The sequence below is a fragment of the Rhyacophila brunnea genome, unplaced genomic scaffold (assembly GCF_057557595.1).
Source record: "Rhyacophila brunnea isolate RB1 unplaced genomic scaffold, BYU_Rbru_1.0 scaffold_8, whole genome shotgun sequence".
Classification (NCBI taxonomy): domain Eukaryota; kingdom Metazoa; phylum Arthropoda; class Insecta; order Trichoptera; family Rhyacophilidae; genus Rhyacophila; species Rhyacophila brunnea.
The window spans coordinates 9,480,209-9,501,415 of record NW_028233350.1 but is presented as its reverse complement, the minus strand read 5'-3'; the positions used below and the strand labels follow the sequence as shown (position 1 = coordinate 9,501,415).

The following is a 21,207-nucleotide window of genomic DNA, read 5'->3' as shown; positions in this document are numbered from 1 at the left end:
GACTGCATAAAACGAATAAAATAATTTTTGAGTCTGTCCAATTGGCTCGTGAATAAATAAAAAAAAGTACGTACAAAGCAACCGAAGCCATGATTCGCCACTTAACCCTGTCGAGATCGCAAACAAATAGCGGACTGTCAAATGGTGGGCCGAGGAGACTGTCTCCTTCACCGAGCACCCCTTTCATTGCTGAGCGCGCGTTCGCGGACGATCCCGAGCAAAATCGCTAGGAGGTGCAAACAAAATGTGCGGGAAAATAATAAAACTAAAGAAGCGCATCCAGACAACAAAACAGAAGAACGCAGACTCTTAAGTGAGCTGTCAGGGTTGCCAGCAGTCTACGTGTAAAGTGTACTGTGTATAGAATCTGCTAAGGGTACAGCATCCAGGTGGGGCAAAACTGCAGTAGACTTTGGCGGGGAAAACTGGTTTGAAGTACGGGACGCTCGACTTCGACGTCATGTATTTGGAAGTTTTCTCTGGCGTTTCCGCTGTACTGTTACAGCTACTCCTTCTCCAAGTTTCCGGTGAGTTTTGCACAGAAACTTTTATTTGTACTTTGTGTTATTAAAGCAGGAAGGCTAAATTCTAGTATAAGTGATGTTCTTTGAAAGTTATTTAGATGTTTAAAATGAAATATGGATGAACTTTACTTACACCGATTATTGCCTGATTTTGTTAAAGGTAAAAAACCATTATATTCGGAAATAATTATTATCATTTATATGAAAATGTATCTATTATATTTTTTTTAAAATAGGTACATAATATATATTTTTATCGCAATAAATATAACTACTAAGTACAACAAATATTGACTAGATTATAAGATATATTTATCTCTAGTATTTTTGTATAAAAATATTGTTATATTTTATTTTGACGTAACTTATAACAGTTTTTCTTCATATACCTATTATCATTTAAGACATTATAATTACAACATAACAACGTTATGTATGCATTTTGTTATTATTATTTTTAAATAATCTTATTTTTTAATACCTATTAGATTAAAATTAAATTACAGCAAAAGGGGGATGCTTATACTATCAGAGGCGAAAAGAGGCACCTAACGGAAAAATACGAAGCTTGCAATTTGAGACTATTTTTTGATAATTTACAATTTAAACTGTAATACTTAATAAATATGTATCTGAAAACATTAAAAAGATTTTTTATTTATTTTTTAATTTAAAGATAAACTGGCAATTGTAAAAAAATGTAATAAAATGTGAATTCGTTGCAGGGTCAAATCTTATTATTACATTATATTTTATGGCCATATTTATTATTAAAATTAAGTTTATTAAGTGTTAGATTTTCTGTCGTTTAGATTTTTGACTAATTCATCGTTTTAATATTTTTTATATATATTTTAAAAAACATCGATTTTTATAAAAATATAAATGTGTATAACTTGAAATCATTTTTATTTATATCAAATTTTATTTTAGGCATGGTCCCAATATTGAAGCTCGATTTGATATAAATAATAAGGATTTCAAGTTATACACATTTATATTTTTATAAAAATCGATGTTTTTTAAAATATATATAAAAAATATTAAAACGATGAATTAGTCAAAAATCTAAACGACAGAAAATCTAACACTTAATAAACTAAATTTTAATAATAATAATGGCCATAAAATATAATGTGATAATAATATTTGACCATGCAACGAATTCACATTTTATTACATTTTTTCACAATTGCCAGTTTATCTTTAAATTAAAAAATAAATAAAAAATCTTTTTAATGTTTTCAGATACATATTTATTAATTAGTACAGTTGAAATTGTAAATTATCAAAAAAAATCTCAAATTGCAAGCTTCGTATTTTTCCGCTAGGTTCTCTGCTGGCGTGCCTCTCCCCCTTAAATGAAATTATTTAAACTTTTTGCTGTAATTTTTTTATGACAGAGTGTAGTTAGAAATACAACTTACTATGAAAAATAATTTAATTTTGAAAAGCTAATTTGCAAATTAATTTATTATTTTATAGTATAATATTTAATTAAGGGTTTTTTTATAGTAATTTTTTGTAAATATTAATTCATCCCCCAATAAATCAAAATTTTATATTTTGAAAAACCTCAGTAGGTAACATTAATTCTTTGAGAAAAAATCCTATATTTTATTTTTAACCAGTTCTCATATCTTTCACTGTCTATCTATCTATAGGAATGCGCTTTTTTGTTCAACTACTAATCCATTTACGAATCATACAAATTAATCCTACACCTTAAAAGTTTGGTTGCTTTTCAGTTGAAGCAATTCAGATAACGTAGTTGTTTTAGATTGATTTGCATAATTTAACGGCGTAGCGATTACGTAAAGAGTAAGAGCATTCATGGGTAACAGTGAATGATGTGAGTTTGAATACCACACGGTCCAACATTGTTTCTAGAACTTTTTCTAATGATTCGTGTTTTTATTCATTAATATCAGCACTGTTAAATCTTGTTTTTTTTCTATTATAGTGTTAACTGTCAATTCACGGTGGAAATTCTTAAAAATATAAATTAAAATAAATCGTCATTTTTATCGTATTAAATCAAATGCAATTTTTGGACGAAACCGGTCCAGTTAATATTTAATTTAAGTGGAATAAGTAAAATTAATTACAGAACAGATAATAAATAGAATTACGATAGGCTGTATTATACCAATACAGTAAATTTATACCACGCATTATATACGTGTAATACATCAATATTAAATGAGCGTCAATGCATAAACCGAGAACAGTTGTCAGTATTCGACGTATGACGTATTCTTGGCACGTGTTTAAATTTATCCCGTATTTTTCCTTATTCGAGATCGCTTGTTTGCTTCTCCTTACCCGTTAGTTATTTCAATTCCTATTATTAATTCTGAGTTACCTGTAATAATAGTTAAATCTTGTATATAATATTATATTCGATAATGATTACGAAATAATAACGAATATAACATGATTCTGATTGATTTATTATTTGGTTTTAATACTATTTCATTTAGTAATACTGTTATAATATTTTACTCTATTAAACTTAAAAAAAACAAATGCTATAGGGGGTGGTTAGTTAGGTATGTATGTATGTAATATTCCGTGCGACATTATTTTGATTGAAGGATATTTGAGCATATACAGAGTATGGCAGCTAACACTTGTTAAGCTATTAAACAAACAAAAACAAATTTAATTTTCTCGTTTATTTTATAATGGCGCATTTTGGATTCAGCACGACCTCGCCAGACTCAGTTTCTGTATATTTTTACGCGGCAAAGTTTTTATTTGCACTTTGGCGGTTGCCGCAGCACCATTGTTGTGAACTGAATATAATTTGCTTAGCGCTTGCTGCATTTATATATCTGTGTTGTAAATTTCTTCCAACGGTGTTCGTCTTTATTCCACACAAAACAATTACTTAGTTAAACTGCAAGTTAGTTTTTCTTAACCCAAAAGTTAACTCAAGGTATACAATTAAAAAATAAATATAAATCAACATTTAAATTATAATCGATTTACGTTTTAAACTTTTCTATTTTAGTCATTTTTTTAAAAACTAGGGTTATCTTTACGAATATTGGACAATATTTATATCTTCCCCAACTGCAAACGTTTAAATAACACTGAATATAATAAGGTACCTACATATTATTATCTTTATATAAATAATTAATAAATATAATAAAGTATGTTATTTATTCAATGAATAATTTAGAAGATTAGGAATATAGCATTCCTTATTTCATCATTTAAACGACCTCAAGAAATAAATAACCACTAAAAAAATGAGGGATCGAATGCCACTAGGCATGGCATTCTTTTCAAAAAGATTTTGTATTGTGGTTATATTATATTTCTCTAATAATTACTTAATTGTTGAGTGACACATATTTTCATAACTCTACAGCAAGCTTATAAAGGTTTCTATAAAATCAAATACGATTAAATCTATTTCTAGCTCTTATTATTTTTCACGGCAAAGAGTTGTGACCACAAACATTGTAATTTATTTTAACCACACATCCTTGAGGTCTTCTTATTATTATGTTACTTGTAAATATCCACTATACTCCACAGGATATAGGCTTCTCTTATTTCACCTCACTTTATTTGGTCATATTGTTTCAACCGAGTAAGTTGAATACATAAGATAAGTATATACTTTAATAGTTATACAGTTAATGGAATATCACAATAGCTTCTAAAATGTTGCTAATACGTTATAAATAATACATTTAAATGTGTTATCATTGCTATAATATATATATTATTATAATCAATGGCGGTACTTTTCAATGGACTGTATTAGACGAAATGATTCGGATCCTGGGGGGATTATATCACGGATTCCTGGCACTGACTTTTAATGATGATGAGGCTGGCTCCGTGGTCTGATTGTCACTCACTCGCACTACCACTCTTGCGCGTTACTGTTTATTGAGTCGCCATGTGCGTGGCAATTGACGGTCAAACACTGTGCACATAAATGGCGTTTTAATGTTTTACAGGTTATAGGTGTTTACAAGCACACAGTTGTATAATGACAGCCTGTTAATAGTAGGTATTGCAAGGATAAAGATGTCAGGTGGGTAAGATATTTATATTGTATTAGCGCTGCCATAATTGGCCTAACCAATCAATATCAATTATTAGATTTAAAAAATATAATTTATATTAGTGTTTAAAACATAAATACACCTGTCACCTTTGCACATGACATTGTTTTCCGTACAGACGTAAAAGATATTTAGCATATGTTGCAGTGGCTGCTGACCTATGAAAGCCGTAAAGTACGTTTAAAGAAAACTGTTAAAATTGAGCTTAAGGAGTTCTTAATCCAGTGGTGCATATACCCCAACTGCTGATTTATTTGAATTTAGAGTGTAAGCAATTTTATATGAAGTTTCTTGGAAAAATTAAAATCCAACAGCCTGCCACCTTCAATAAAAGAGTAGGAAAAGTCATTACTCTTGTTATAATGTACATTTTCAAGCAAATTGGATAAGATTGAAGATTGCTTCAGACAGAATTCATTTTCTTTGGATGAAAACGTACCTTCAATATATAATTAAATACAACGAAAATTTGTATTCCAATTTAAAATAGGTAATTATTATTTTGACTATAAATTGAATAGTTAAAACAAGATAAACAATTTCGATCATTACAGTATAAGCATCTTTAAAAGTCATGTTTTATGCGAATGATTTCGCATATTTCGCATTTGGCCTCAAACATTACAACCAAATACACATATTGATTATATTATAAGAAAATAAAATATACAATTTACATAACTAGCAGAATTTTAATCAGAGTTCTACCAATAATTTTAGGACACAGGGAATCAAATTATTTTATGTTGCAATTTAAATATATATAATATTATCTCAGCACATATTATAATTTATTGGTTATTAATTATTGAAACTAGGTACGACTACTCTCTCCATAATTTTAGCCAATTGTTAATACTTTGGACGCGGAAGACGCACACGGTGCGTAATGACCAAGCGGCCGATCGATGTAATTAACGTGCATTTTAAAGGGGGCAATTAAAATCTCATTATCTATTCAGCAGCGAAAGCGTTAAAATTATCTTTCATACTAACGTTATTAAATGGATATACAGAACAATCCAAGTGCTGGCCTTTTCTTTGGTGATAATATTCAGTCCGCCGCTATCTTTCTCTAGATTTCTAACAGCAGTATCTCCTTAGCATTATTCCTAACGTAATGTCATTCTACGGATCGTTCTCTTTTGCTCATCCATTAAACACTTTTTATGTGATGCAATACATTAGAGTATAATATGATAACATTACACTAATAACTACGGAGATAGTTTTCCATTGCCAGAATTCAAATAGTAAAATTATCGATAAGGCATTTGTTTTTCAAACCACTGTTAACTCCAAGCAACAACACATAATATACGAATACAATGAAATCTAAAAGTTAAATGAAACCTTTATTTGGCTACGTATTTTCATTTTATTTATATGCATTGTAAATATAAATTTATTCTGCCAGTCTTGATAGATTCTTATAGCCTAGGACGATTTGGCGCCGGGACAACTGGACGCCACGCAATTCAAAGATAAATAGACGTTAGGTACTTACTTATACGTCCTTTAAAAAAAATACCATTATTAATTATATTTAAATTATTATATCATGATTTAATAGTTGGTAAGAATTTAAATATGCACACGTAAATAATAATTTGATCGTGCATATGTTTAAGTTCCAACGAAAAAGAGTTTTTTTATTTTTATATAAAGCCTTAGGCATGGTAATTCTCAATCCGCAATAAAAAAAGAGTAATATGAATTAAAACTACTGAGTAGTAGATAGAAACTGATTAAAATTCATCGTCTACATTCTGTTTACGCGTCTACGACAGTGCGGGGTCCAGTCGTCCCATTCCCGATTCTTATGTATGTGATACTAGAAATCTGGAGCATTAGTTTTTTGGTCCCCCAAGGTGCAGAACTAATATACCATTGATCAATTTCATTGAGATGTTATTAACTTTACTGTTTTAGCATAATAATTATTAATATAATTATTGCACATGCTTAAGGGTGAGTTCACATAAACCTTGTTTTATAAGTTCATAAAAATATGGTCTATCTAGCTTACTCGGTGAACTTTCAAGTATTTTTTATGTTTTTTTAAATTTTTGTTACGCTTTTTTTTAAATTATTATGTCGTATTGTTAAAATCTTAAATTTATGTTTTGTAATATTCACTTAACGGCCCACATGCTCGTCGTAGGTCAAAATGGAGCTCTTATGCTATTTTGAAAGCATGGTCCTGGACATTTTTTAAACGTTGTAGATAATCTATTTACATAATTTTGAAGCCTTATTATCCTTTATATTTATTTTAAACATTTGATGACTGCATAAGGTATTTTTATTACATAAAATAGTATTCTTTTAAACCTCTCGCTCTAATGTTTTAGAATATAGTCATATTTCAGTACATCCATGTGCAGTGAAGACGCGTTTTATCTATTTAAATTCCAACAAAATATATTCAAATTCTCAATTTCTTCTCTATGAATATAATAAACATAAGTATAAATACTTACAATAAAATTATGTATATAGACCTACAAACTTATCTGTAGAATGGCTAAAAAAGAAACTACAAACTACCATAGGACGTCATTTTGAAAATTTCATTTAAATGTCAGATTTTGTCCAGTTACGAGTTTTGATTGGGTAGTTTTCAACAGTGGCTCCCCATCCTATTCTTCAGATAAGTTTGTAGGTCTGTACCATAAATATCATATATATCCGGCTTCCAACCAACAACAATAAAAATATAATCATCAAACTATAACATTATGTTTTATGGTTTAATTTCTATATTTGCTGTGTTTTGATATTGTCACACTACAACATTGTATAATGAAGTAGGATACTTTAATGATTCTTCACACTATAAATGTGACGCCAAAGAAAATGCATATCTCGTAATGATATGTCCGCTCGTTGCATCCAGCTGCACCATCGATGATGCAACAACCACAGTAGACAAGATGCGTATCCGGAAACTTGTACGTATGTAGTTCGCCGTATAACACTTCACCGTGAAATGTAGTTTAGGAAATATATGGCCGCATATTAAAGACCATCCAATCTATTTGGGCCGTATAGTACTGGCATTATTCATGTCGAAATAAAACACGATTCTAGTCGGTTTACAGGAAGCCAGTGGCAAACAAAATTTAAAAATAGCCGATATACTGGAATATATGTTAGGTTTTCATTCTTGAATTCATAATTTTTGCCAAAATCAGCTATATTGAATCTAATAAAATTGGAGACCTTATAGTATACGGTGATCACTTTCCGATAAAAAGTTTACGACAAACTGTGCCAGGGTAAAATGTTTGACGTACTATTTACATGTAACCGACAACGTGTGGTTGGGAATAGTTTATGCGTACCTATCTCTTGCATGAGCATGATATAAATATAATAAAAACGTACCATTTTCATATAATTAATTCATACTTTATAACCAAAAAAAAAATTATATTCAGGTTATATACCTTTATAGAAAAATCAATAAATATTAAAAACTTATTATTCAATCATCATAACTTCCGGTCTAAAATTAAAAATATTCCTTATTCAAAACTTATTCGAGAAGATAAAATGCCTGAAATTATTACAGTTCCCATCTTTAACAGCACCGCCGCTCCTTCGCTGGATTTTGTTATCATTTTACTCCCTTTAACTTATTTCAACTTGTAGCCTTTGCAATTATAATGTAAATGAAAAAAATGCCATGCTTTATTTTTTGTTGTGTGCTTGTCCCGTTGGTTTATTTGTACTTTCCGGGAGAGTTGTAAAAGTAATTTCTGAAACTGGTAAACTGTTAAATTAAAAGCGTGTCGACGACTCTAGTAAAACTTGCATTTCTTAAAATCTAATATTAATTTGCAGTCAGTTGATAAACTTTTATTATATTTTCATTATTTTCTCTTTACGACGCAAACGTTGAAATCTTTTTTAAATTATTTACTTACAACAATATTTCTGAATAACATTTTTAAAAATATTTTATCATCCAAAACATATTATCTGTGTCATTTTGTTAATTTGTAATAAATGCAAACACATATTTTTCATTAAAATAGCTTATAACTGATATATTGCAAATTTAAAAAAAATCCTTTCAAGAGATTAAAAGGTTTCCTTGACGCAAATTGGTGAATCGCATGAATTAAGCAGGACAATTGTGATTATTGTTATAATTATTTTTTACGGTACTATAATATTTGCATAAAATCTATTAAACTTCTTTCTATCGCTTGGCGCAACTGTAATTGTCTTGATTTCTATCAAAACTATAAAATTTAACACGTGTGTGACATGTAAATGACAGTATTTGATGATTTAACAACTAACAATTTATGCAAAACAACCGCACGGTAGATAGCATTATCACACATTACAACTGTATTTATAATAGTTTTTTGAAAACCATATTATTACTAACGATAATGGTGTATATAGAAATATATTGGATACACATTTTTAAATGAAAATCATTCTTCCGGTGAATAAACGTCGCAATAACGGCATACTCAGGAAAAAAGTCTGGAAATTTTCTTTTGATTCTCATTATTATAATGAAATAATTGGTATATTTTTAAATACAAAAGTCAGACAGTTTGTTATTTTCCTATGATGAAAAAAAAGAAAAGTCTAAAACAACAATATAAAATAGTATATAATTATATATAATTATTCTCCCAACATGGTGAATGCCAGTTGCAATTTCAAAGCTACGTCAATATCCCACGATTATCTTTTTCATTATTTGAAGAAAAAAAAATGAGTTTAAAATTGAGTAAAAAAACACTACGATAGTCATTATGACGTAAAGTTTTCCTTACATTGGATGCCTCGATTACACCACAGCAATGCATGTAAACGATCCAAGAAAATAGAAGTATAATTGAAACAAGTGTATAAAAGGTGTTGAAAATATCGCGGCGGGTGGTCGCGTGTCTCGAGACCATTTGCACCGGAGCTTTTTCACCCCCTGCCCTCTTAAGACCCCCAAAGCCTTCAACTTTCCGCTCGTATAGATGGTCCGGCGCGCCAATGTCAGCGATGGATGAATAAATTGGTAAGGCATGTCTCAGCCGGAGGACGTGTCAACCGATGGGACTTCTGGTAATGTCTGTTGTTATTATCATCATTGTTAAGAGACATTCTTGACTTTTATTTAGAAAATACTTTTATTTCGTATTTTATACATCTAGGATATAAGATTCTTATCTAATTACTAACAGTTATATGATAAATATTGTCAACTAGTATATTAACTAAATAATATGTCATTAAAATATTCCTGAAAAATACAAGTAAATAATTCTAGGCTTTTATGGTTTTTAATATATTTATATTATTTACTATATAACAACATTTTTCAAACAATACGCTAGTACCCTATAATATTTTTTATTTAGAGATAGATTCAAAACCTTTTTTATATTCACTGAACTGCCAATTATAGGGGTTTTTTCATGATGCATAAATGAAAGCCTCATTTAGCTCTTCTTGGTTTCTTACTCTACGCTGTTATGTCATTCCGTCGAACATAATTACATTATATACTCACGTTTTCACTAGTGACACTTTTATATCTCTATGCGCGATGCCCAATATAAAGTTATCCATTCCAAGCTGTGCAACCTTTAATTTTCACTTGTATACATGACCAACAGAAGCATACATCGTAGAAGCAAAGACAGACTTTAAGCACAATGATATGTTGCTATTTAAAATTAAACTCAAACGTCTGAATCCACTTTACAAGAACTTTGCTCAGCGGAAAATTTTATCATACATACTTACCTACTATCATACATAGACACTTATTGCTTGAGATATATGTAATTGCAAAATTACTCGAGTTGGATACTATTGATTACAATAATAATTATCTGTAAGGAAACCAAGTGACTTTCGTCTTCGGGTCAGACATTTTCCAAACCAAATTGTTAGATTTTATCTCATAGTTCTTGTATCCAATTTTAAAGGTCTTTCAATCTTTTCTGAAGAAGAAGATTAACATATTTGTGATAATGAGAATACCTAAATATTCCCAAATTAGCTGTCTTAATGCATTCTTGAGAGACATGTAAAAAAAATTAGGTGATTTTGTATTAACATTTGCTGATTTATTATTTTCAAGACAGTTAAAAGAGATTTACGGATATTTATCATATATATAGTGTATTCTTATAATTAATAATTGTAGATAGTTGAAAAAAAATAGGTACTGTAAATAATTATGCTAGGTTGGCAATACTGCACAAATCACTGAGAAGTTAATAAATATTTTAAAGAAATAAATCATTAGCGTACCCCATCGACTCTTCAAACCGAAGAAGCTACTGCCATATAATAATGAAAATACCCAATTGACGTACCTAGTCTATGAATATACAATACATTCAAAAAATACATGTAGTAAAAATTTTATATAATATTATATTATTTTTATGGTTGCGTTTTTTATTGTGGACTGTAATTGATTTTGATAGAAAGATTGTGATAGTGGATGTGGATGTGGATGCTTGGGAGGGAGGGTGGTGATACGGAAGTGAGTCCAGGCACTAACCTAATTGTTCTTTAGCTGTCTGGCTGAAGCTGGTTCCTGGTGTATGCCCGCATCCGTTCTAGTAGGCACTCGGATGGTAAACTTGGTTGTATGGTAAATGAGGAGACACTCATACTACCAGTAGCATGAATATAGGTGGTTTGCGTTCGTTGTCTTGAGGTATATTGAGGTAACTCAACGTTAGTCAATCACGGTCGACTAATGATCCTTTGCGACAACAATTGAGGATTCCAGGTAGGATAGAAATATAAGGATGAAATCGACCGTAATTGACCCAACCATATTAAAATATTATTTACAGTTATTCAAAATTGTTTAGTCTATTACCATGCCAATGTTTTGTTTTACTTCTAATGATATATTATGTTGCTTCATACAAGTACCTACCTACCTATTTTACTTTTATATTATTTTATGGAAGGTGTTAGACGAAAAAATATTTTAGGAATTAAAAAAAAAATTTAACTCTTGTACCTATATAAATAACCGATGCCAAAAGTACTCACCAAGTAATTTTCTTTTCAATTTTTCTTTTATCTGTTTTGGCTTATAAAGCTCATTGTTTCAAAAAAAATATCGTACACGAACAAAGGCAAATAGTAGATTGTAATCGAATAAAATGGCAGGTTTCATGACGATTTGTTAATTAAATGTAATTTGCTGAAACGACGTATTATTTTCTGTGTAAAAATCCAATTTCATTCCATATTTGTTTTGCAAAAGACAATAGACGATACCAAGGCTAAAGTCAAAATGATGACATAAATATTTAACAAGGCTTTTTACATACGTCTACATACTGTGTATTTTGTTTACTTTCCCCAATTGCAAACTTTCTATGAACTGTTTATTCTCTGCCTACACAGTCTAGTATAATTCTTAACTGTCAAAATAATATAGTAGTTCAAAGGTGAAATTAAAAATATCTACTTACTATTTAGATAACTTTATTTAATTTCCGTATATAAATTATTGATAATTAGTATGCAAAATATAATAATAAATTAAAAATTGACTTTAAAATAAAAGTATAATACATAATAAAGTAAATACCAAGATTTACACATCATGCATACAATCAATATAATATAAATTTTTAATTCTCAACGTTTATTTGTATAACATATATTTTGCCATGTTATAATCCACACACATTAGGTTAAATATAATATTATTATGTAAATGTAAATTATCATATTCTCGTTATGAATGTTATATTAATATTTATTTCGAGGAATGATTGTTAGCCAACTTTATAATTGAATAAAACACACATTAAAAAAAACAACGTGCATTTTGGACCAGACCCGGAATCGAACCGGCCACGAATTCTTTACCGGTAAGCTGGAAAAAAATGGATCAAACTAATACGCATCATACTCACTCCGGAAGTCTCTTGACAGCCAGTGTTGCCACATAAGATTTATATAGGTACTTAATAACATTCCACAAATTAATAATTTTTAATATTAAAGATAGGTAATTAAGAATGTAAAAATGATAATTTACTAATTTTTATAAACTATCACGAAAATATATATATTTTTTAAATTGTAACACCTGCAAAAATGCATTGCTTCCGAAGCGTTTTTAATGTGGGAGAATGCAAATAAAAAAATATATAGGTACTACCTATTTTATATTATGTATTTTTTAAATTCATTATTATTTTACAAAGAAAGTCACCATCAATAATTGTGATGACGTTTTACCATATTTTAATAAATTGTTTTAAATAATTATTTGTTCTATCCTGATTGTACTTATGAATCTAATAACGATACAATTTATATACATAGGCTTGGAAACTTTATAATGGGTATGGAACAATTTTTTTTGTTATATATATAATATTTGAGTTGTTGTTATTGACCAGTAGCGTGGAGGTGAAGGTAGTCTGTTACGATTCGACATAAATAGTGCACACTAAACTTCGTCAGTCATACTAATTTGTTTTCATTGAACTAAGAATACAATGGTGCTGATTTATTTTTAAAATTCAATTAGACTCTATCTAAACCACACCATAATAGTTTAGGTTTACTATGGACGATCCGATAAAATAGTGCACAGTTTTTCAGTCTTACTTATTTGTTTTTGTTGAATTAAGAATATATATTAGAGATGGTGTTAGTTATTTTATTTTCAATTTGATTAAATCCTGCCTAGACCAAACCATATTCGATATAAAATATTCTTCTATCTATAGGATAGATATTTTATTTTATTTATGTCGGATCTTAACAGCCTACCTCTACCCTTCGCCACTGATATTGTCAGCTATGTTCGTCTATAAATGCAACCTTAAATGGAGTATGATAATTATAGTCTATAATAACCCAAAAACTGTCGAGATATTATATAGATTAAAAATATTGTATTCAAACCATTTATTGTAGTACTACCATATTATACTGTTATTATAAATATTATAGGTAAGTACACCTAATTAGAATGTTTATTAACGTAACCTATATTTTTTTAATATTTACTTAATTAGTCAACTGTCAAATTTCCCAGGAAATACATTGTATTAATTAAAATACGCAAGTACTTATTCCAGTTGAGAATTTCCGAATGATGTAGATGAAGCCGTTCTCGATTCTTATCTTAAAATATTATTATAGCAGTAGGTATACGTTCTTTATTTTGTTTTTTTTGTTCATATTTTTGAGTAAACGCATAGGTATAATAAGCTTTTATAAATAATCAATAGTTCGATTTTAAATTGAGTCATTGATGAATCAATTTGAAGATAAATAAATATTTATCCAAATCACACAAAGTAAAACAATAATGAAAGGGTAGGTTGGCGTGAACGCTTAACAGTTATTTATCGAATCAATCCATTGAAATGAATAACAATATCTCCCTCCCCCCGCACAACCATTGTCCACACGTGTATGCCCCGGTTAAACAAAACAAAAATCACAATATTATATTTTTGAATTTTCTTCGGCACCGGAGCCGAAGTCGTCTGCCCATAGCTTGACAGGCGGGCACGGCCGCGTAATGCCATCATGTGTGTATCATTTGAATATTTATTATAATGAGATTCTTGACTTGAATTCACATATAAATTGGAGACTTCATATACTAAAGCGCAGTGCCAATTTATATTTAGTATTCAGACAATTATTGAGTTTTATCCTAATTTATCGAGATTTAACATCACTAATATAACGTAATTTTTCAATAATTATTATAAAGATTGTCCATTTATTACTATTTTAATATTAACTTCTGATAATATTAATAATAATTTATTGTTTAATCGATTTTTTGTTCAATTTCACATAGCCGCAATCCGTGTCACCCCGAGAATATGTATATAGTTACTACTTGTAATAATTTTTATTAATCTGTTTTATAGATGGCATCAGGATTGCTACAATGTTTTGTTCTTTTTCTATGTACTTATTAATATTTTTAATTTTTCGTATTCAAAACTGAATTTATAAAATATAGTACCTATAGGATACGTCATTGAAAATACAGAATATCTTGAAAAAGTGTCATTATGACGATGTCTCTGACACAAGTTATTTTTTTACGAATTGTATATAATATGCATTTTTTATTTATTAATATTTTTACAGCTATGTATTTTCAATAAAAATGTTACATCTTGTATATTTTTGAACTTTAAGATAAAATACTTGAAAAAAATGAGTATATTTACAGGATACGTTCGGTAGAATTGAAAATTTTGAATGGATGGTGAAATTAGAATATAGTATGCTTGATTTTTGAAACAAGCATGCCTACTTGATTTTTATATATAATATCATTATTACATAAACAAACTATATATTGGTTAAGTAGTATTAATAATCATGATACGAGGGTGGGTCAATAAGTCCTTAGAAAAGCCAACAGGTGGCGCGACTAGTACTGTAAGCGGTTTGTTTTCATGCAGCGGCACTACCGATTCAGTATGCTGCGAAGTTTCAATCAGATTGGTCGGGTTGTTGTGTGTTTCTCGTACATTTAAAAAAAAAATTGCTTGTGGAAAATGGAAAAATGGAAAATGGAGAAAATTGAGTTTAGAGCTGTTATTAAACATTTTAATATAAAAGGGTTAACAGCAAAGGAAATAAAAAATGAGTTGGATTTAGTTCACGGCATATCTGCTCCTTCACTTGCAACTATTTATAACTGGTTAAATGAATTTAAACGTGGTCGTACATCAACAAAGGATGAACCACGCTCAGGACGTCCTGTAGAGGTGACTACACCAGAAATGATCAATAAAATCCACGATATGGTGTTAAGTGACCGAAGATTAAAGTTGAGTGAGATAATTGAGGTTACAGGGATCTCAAAAGGTAGCGTCATTTCTATTTTACATGACAAATTGGGCATGAAAAAAATTTCTGCAAGATGGGTGCCGCGTTTGCTCACAGTCGACAATAAACGCAATAGGGTGGTGGCCTCTAAAGCCCTGTTGTCGCTCATGCAACGCAATCCGGATGAATTTTTTCGTCGCTTTCTGACTGTAGATAAAACATGGATACACCACTATACTCCCGAGACAAAATAACAGTCAAAGCAGTGGATTGCGAAGGCAAACCATGTCCAAAGAAGGCGAAAACCGTAAAATCAGCTGGTAAGGTTATGGCTACTGTATTTTGGGATGCACGTGAAATTATTTTCGTTGACTATTTGGAAAAAGGAAAAACAATAACAGGGGATTATTATGCATCTTTATTGGACCAGCTAAAAAACAAAATTGAAGAAAAACGGCCTCATTTAAACAGGAAAAAAATCCTCTTTCATCAGGACAATGCCCGTGTTTACACATGTTTACGATCAATGGCTAAAATTGAAGAATTGAAGTTCGAATTGGTCGACCACCCACCGTATTCGCCAGATTTAGCCCCCAGTGACTTTTTCCTTTTCCCAAACTTAAAAAAATGGCTAAGTGGACAACGTTTTTTTTCAAATGAAGAAGTTATCGATCGGACAAATGCTTATTTTGAGGACCTTCCGAAAACTCATTTTTCTGACGGTTTAAAAAAAATTGAGAAACGTCTAACCAAGTGTATTGAGCTCCAAGGAGATTATGTTGACAAATAAAAAAAAAATACAAAAATAAAAACTGTTTTAATGCTTTTTTCTAAGGAATTATTGACCCACCCTCGTAACATTGATATTTTACGCAATTTGAAATCAATGTTTTGTTATTTCTAACCTAATACCAAACATATTAATATTAAAGTGTCTCGTCATGATACTTAAACATTATTTTTCATACGATTTAAATCACTTGACTATGTATATCAAGAAATTCTCGTATGCACGTATTTCGAGTTTAACCATTGACGTTATTTTTTCACATTTATGTGTTAAAAAATAATACATAAAAAAGTATATCAGGAGATTGTTCAGTGGTAAAGCACCGTGACATCAAATGGTTGGTGGTTCTACCCTAACCGAAGGCGTGTCTTTGTTTTTTTTTTAAATTCCCATGTCATTTTTGATGCTTTTTTGTTACACATCAACTAGGTTCACTCTCCCAGCGAATATTCTGTGCTGCTCGTTAAAAGTATTAATTAAAATTGTGACAATATATAACATATAATATTATTAATAAATTGTATCACCTTGTTACTATTGTAGCTCATTCGCCTTAATATTTATACTATTATGTGTTTTTTTATAGTGAAGCTGAATTGTAAGTCAAATTGGCTATAATATTCATAGTAGGCTGTGTGGCTATATACATGGTGCGGTTGTCTGGATTGTCAAACACTTTGGCAAAACTCTGCCCGGCTGGCATGCAATGTCGAAATTAGACTCGGGACCGCTCCACTATCGATCTAAATTATATTTAAATATTCATCGCTATATTTCCAATGGCCGTCCACACTAACGGCATTCGGGGGAAGTGTGCGCAGGAAGGAAGCAGGGTCAAAAATTGGTTGCGTGCGATGATTTCCACATTATATTTTTTTGTGTCTACTTCCCCCCCCCAATACGCTAACGGTATTACATTTTTAAAACGGGATAATCTAAAAGAAAGCTCTTTTAATATCACTGACCTACTTTTATCCTGCATTATTTCATGGCGTCAACACAAGTTTTTGGATGTATATCCCTAATGGGACCACTTAATTTGTGAATATTCATTTGACAATGTTTCGTTGGAAAAGTTAAATTTCAAACATGTCTTTTCACTCACTATAATAATATAATATTAGAAACCGCCATGTAGAGATAAATCTGCCTATTTATAATTTAAGATAATTTACAAAATTTTAAATAGATTACATATTACGTTTCTTCATTATCTTTATTTCTTTTTATATATTTTTTAGCATTTATCTTGAATATTACAAATTATAAGTTTAAAACGTTCACAGCATGATATGAAACATTATTACAAAGAAGAAGAAAAAAGTATTTAAACTGTTAAAAATGAAAATATGAAAAGATAACATAATGTAAACATACAAAAGTAGTGAAAATACAATTATACATATATAAAAGTTCACAAAGTACACCTAATTTGCTAAGGAGATCCTATTTTAAGAATTAAAAAAAATACCGTTCACCTAACTCACCCTCACGCAAGTGAAATATATCAACACACGAAGCAATTTGATTGAAGATAGTTATCGCCCTCCCAATTGGCATCACCAGTGGCAGGTTGGTTCTGCACCTTGAGAGAATAAACAACTGATGTTCCCTATTTTTAAGATAGTTATCAGGGACATACAGGTCGACACTGCCCAGAATGGCAGAGTTCTCATTTATACCTCATATAAGTCGAAAAAAATACGTAGCTAAATAAATATCTCTTCTAAATTGCCGACTGCAGTATATAAGCAAACCTAAAAGAAAGTCAGATGGATAAAGCTATGGGTAGTATCCATACAACCGCATGAAAAGGTCTAATTATTTCAAAATTAAAACGTATAGGTATTTACATCGTGATATTTAGATTTTTTTTTAAATATATCGTTCATCCGATAAAATAGAGTCATATGTCAAAAAAACACGATTTTGAGTTAAGTACCTATACAGAAATATTCACAAAAAAATAAAATCATCTGCTGAAAAATAGTCATAATTTTAGCTTTTAGCTTTAAACATTTTTGACATCACGATACGTCGGTGTGTGCACGATTGTATTTCTTATATAGTCATAAAGTGGAAAGTGACTATATTGTCATAATTTGAATTGAATATTTTTTCTGGAATCATTTCCAAAACTTATATAAAAAGTATCACCACTCAATTTTTTTACGATTTTCTTTATGTAAAATGAGTTGTTTTTATAATATAACATAGCATTTTTTCTAAAAATCTAAATATATATCGACGGCCCCAGGAAAAACCGGTGTAAGTCTAAAATCACAAATGTTCAGGAGAGCGAAAAAACTAAAATATTTACGCTATTAAATTCATCATATAAAATGAGTGAGTTTTTTCTAATCTTATTTAAGTAAATCAGATAGACCATTTTATGGTCTATATTTCTATCAAAATTTAATGGTGATTAATTGATTAACAGCTAAGATAATGACCAAAAATCGTTTTTATTTGGAATAATATTACGCGCTTGATGTTTTGACTCGGTTCAACATGCTTTTGCGCGGACAAAATAGATCACTGACTCCGCACAGCAGACTTATATTCTGGTATAGAACGGTTTTTTACGTCGCGTTTTTCTTACTCTATACGATATTATTAAACACAACCATAGTTATCGTGCTCTTGTACGGAACAACCATTATAGCGCATTATTTAGCTCGAAATAGGACAGCGTGAATACAAAATAATGACAAAGAGTAAGATGACATATTGACATACAGTTTTTTTGTACGAAGTTTTTATTACAGAAAAGTATCTAAGTATGATAATTTTTAAAAAATCAAAAAAAAAATGTAAATTATTTTAGTTATTTATATAAATATTGTTAATATGTACAATAAGTAATATAAATTATTCAGGAAAATAGTAATTATGGAAGGATAAAAAAAGTTATGTAAGAAATTAAAATATAACGCAAGTAACTACGAGAGACAAAAAATGTTTATTTTTATACATAATAACACAATTTACATTAAAAATATGGAAAGAACAATCATAATTTTAATAAATATTTTATGTTAATACAAATAAATCACATTTTATTCATTTTATTGGATTATTGATAACACAATTTATATTAAAAATATGGAAAGAACAATCATAATGTCAATAATTATTTTATGCTAATACAAATAAATCACATTTTATTTGATTATTGATAACACAATTTACATTAAAAATATGGAAAGAACAATCGTAATGTTAATAATTATTTTATATTAATACAAATAAATCACATTTTATACATTTTATTGGATTATTGATAACACAATTTATATTAAAAATATGGAAAGAACAATCATATTGTTAATAATTATTTTATGTTAATACAAATAAATCACATTTAGTTAATTTTATTGGATTATAGATAACACAATTTAAATTAAAAATATGGAAAGAACAATCATAATGTTAATAATTATTTTATGCTAATACAAATATCTCAAATTTTATTACTTTTATTGGATAGTTTATACACCAATCGACTATTTTTCCTGCCTTCGAAATATATGTGGAGCCAGTATTGATTGATGTTTTCAAAATATTTTTTTTCCAATTAATTTCTTGTCGTCTTTTCTTTGCACCTTTAGATGGAGAATACGTTGATCGTACATCATTTTCATCATGTGTAGTCGAATTGGGATTATTTGGTTTTTCATTTGTCAAGGTATCATTGTCCATTATGAATTCTGGAATGGCGATTATGTCATTGCAATGCACTGAAGTGGACGAAATCGCAATATCTTGATAATCATTGCGGTATGTTTGTATTGAATCAGTTTGCGGTTTCGATATTTCATCCATTAAGTAATCCAAAACTTCAGGAGATGCGCATTTAAAATATTCGTCAATATCTGGAGCACTTGATGTAAACGAAATTATACTGGGACAGTATTCTGAATAGCTAGAATTGTAATCCTTATCTGTCGTATCGTTAGAATCTGTAAAAACAAAATATAAAATTAAAATTTAATACTCCAATGTATATACCCTATGATTAAAAAAGTAGATAACAGAGTGATACCAGTAAAAAACATTCCTAAAGATGAGTTTACAGTACCTAACCTTATAGAATTGCTTATTTTTCAGAAATATTAAAACTTAAATCTTTTCTAACATCTCAATATTTCGTGGTATTCAGAAAATACATAGATCGTCTGCTACATATATAACAAAAAATAGGTTTTATCAATATAAAACGCAATATAATTCAAATACTTATTCCCCATAATTTACTGCCTATGAGGGTTAGTTTCTTCTACTTTGATTGGATAGTGTTATAAAACTTATAAACCAACACAAAATCTTAAAAAAAATAAAATCTTCTTATGAAGCATAAAAAAACGGTCCTGTTTGTTGTGAAATTATGTCAAATAATATTACATAAATTGTATTATATTTTAATAAGTGGTTAATACACACAGTCTCTTCACCAAGAATTGAATAATATTTTAATAGTCTTACGTTGTTATAGTGGTTATATCATATTATGCTTACCTATGACTTCATCGTTGTCAAGGGATTCTTCATTCACCATGTTTTTCACATTGCAGAATACGCCACTTGCTTCATCCAATATACAAGTATACTCTGTAAATCAATACACAAGCACATTAGATACCATGATTTGGTAGATATTCATAAAATATCTCATTTAAATAGTAAAGTAGTTAAATATATAAAAATACAGATAAGTATGAATTACAATGAAGAAATGCACAAAATTAAATTATTTTAGATGCTTGGCGCAAACCAGCAATCATTGCGTTATGCATTAAATTTAGAAATTAATCAACTTAATATTAACATAAGCTAATTGGTTATCAAATAGTATTTTCTTTAAATAGTGGATATCATTATCTAAGCGTTTCATTATGCACTTTCAAAGAAACAGGGTTTAATATCAATTTTCATTCATATCTAATTCTTTTTTATTTAGGTAATTATACAA

At 29.3% G+C, this 21,207-nt stretch overlaps 1 protein-coding gene across 1 annotated transcript in view; it reads left to right on the top strand.

The window, feature by feature from the left end:
- Positions 1-428: 428 nt before the first annotated feature.
- The window catches only part of CARPB (Carbonic anhydrase-related protein B), a 442,936-nt gene continuing 422,157 nt past the window's right edge, over positions 429-21,207 (top strand). The window contains exon 1 of the mRNA XM_085958793.1: positions 429-527. Within this exon, the coding sequence (XP_085814919.1) occupies positions 461-527 (67 nt within the window). The 5' untranslated portion in view covers positions 429-460. The remainder of the gene's footprint in view (positions 528-21,207) is intronic.